Raw genomic sequence first — 1,636 nt, forward strand, 5'->3', positions numbered from 1 at the left:
AAGGCATGGGAGTATGTTGGGTAATAAGGAGGTGGCAACACCTTAATCCCAATCCTTTTTCTTTTTTGAATTAACTGAACCCTTGGGTTCTCGGCCTAAAAGGGGAGACGAAAAAGAGTGGTGTTTAATTTTGACTTGGCCCAATAGGAGTTTTCGGCCCAATAGGAGGGTCAAATAGAGGTTTTCGGCCTAACAAGGCCCGTTGAAGGGTTTTCGGCCCAATGGAAGGCCCAATAGAGGTTTTCGGCCCACTAATGCTCAATAAAAGGTTTTCGGCCTAATAACGCCCAAAGATGGAGTTTTGGTCCAATAGGGGTTTTGGGCCAAGAATTCTTGGGCTAAGGTCCAAAATTGATTTGACTTAACTATTAGATCGAGTTTTGGACTTGCATGAGGCTATTTCAACTTGGTTCACAGTGTATGAACGTATGAACTTAAATAACATTGTAGTTTGAGTTTCACTAAATGGGATGTTGCAAGGTTACATGGAGGAAATTGTCTTGTACAAGGATCACAATCTTAACCCTAATTTGCTAGTTGTGACAACCACCACCCACACCTACCACCACACCCCACCCCCATCCCTACCACCCACCACCTGCCACCACCATGCACCCACCTTCACCACCCCCACCACCCATCACCACCATCATAACCCGCCAGTACCACCACCACCACCTGCTACCACCACCACCACCCACCTATCTCCACGAACCACCACAATCCACCTACCCACCCGCCAATCACCACCACCACCACCACCACCATCACCACCACTACTCTTCACTACCACCAACCACCATCACCACCACCACCTGCCACTACCACCTGCCACTAACAGCACCAATAAGCATCACCTGCCCCCACCACCCATCGCCACCACCTACCACCATCGCCCATCATCCACCATCCACCTCCACCACCCACCGCCACTACCCATCACCACCACCCTGCCACCATCACCACTACCCGCCACCACCACCAACACCACCCAACATCCATCACCACCACTATCAATCACCATCACATGTCTCTACCACCTACCCATCACCATCACCTACCACCACCCATCATCACCATCACCCCCTCACCAGCAACCATCACCCACTAACACAACCACCCACCCACCACTTACTACCACCACCCATCATCGTTACCAACCATCACCAACATTACCACATGCAAATACCACTCTATATCACCTACCCATCAATACCACCACCACCAACCCACACACTACCCTTCACCACCACAACCACCCACCAACCAGAATTACAATAAACCATTTATCATCCACGACCCCTATTACCTATCACCCATGACCATCATCACCACCACTTACAACCACCACCTATCACCATCACCCTCCCCCACTTTCACCACCACCCATCTTCACCATACCACACCTCCTACTACCTGCAAGCAAATATGATTAAATGCATATAATCATATAAATCATGTTTGATTTTATGTATTTAATCACATAAATCACATATAATTAAATACATATAATCATATGTGAATATATGTATCTAATCACATATGATTATATAAACAAGATTCATTTTCATGTTTTCCATTCAATAATTTTTCTCATGTATTTAATCATATCTGCTTATATGTATTTAATAACATA

The 1,636-nt window shown here is 46.3% G+C and overlaps 1 protein-coding gene across 1 annotated transcript; it reads left to right on the top strand.

The window, feature by feature from the left end:
• The first annotated feature begins 485 nt into the window (after window positions 1-485).
• LOC128127834 (uncharacterized) lies at window positions 486-1,322 on the top strand. Its single transcript, XM_052766540.1, has one exon. It carries the CDS (start codon window positions 486-488, stop codon window positions 1,320-1,322), a length of 837 nt encoding a protein of 278 aa, XP_052622500.1.
• The last annotated feature ends 314 nt before the right edge of the window (window positions 1,323-1,636 follow it).

This window comes from Lactuca sativa, chromosome 8 (assembly GCF_002870075.4).
Source record: "Lactuca sativa cultivar Salinas chromosome 8, Lsat_Salinas_v11, whole genome shotgun sequence".
NCBI classification, from domain to species: domain Eukaryota; kingdom Viridiplantae; phylum Streptophyta; class Magnoliopsida; order Asterales; family Asteraceae; genus Lactuca; species Lactuca sativa.

What these genes read in the sequence shown, in the direction of transcription:
- LOC128127834 (XM_052766540.1), top strand. Translation starts at nt 486, where the DNA reads ATGGAGGAAATTGTCTTGTACAAGGATCACAATCTTAACCCTAATTTG.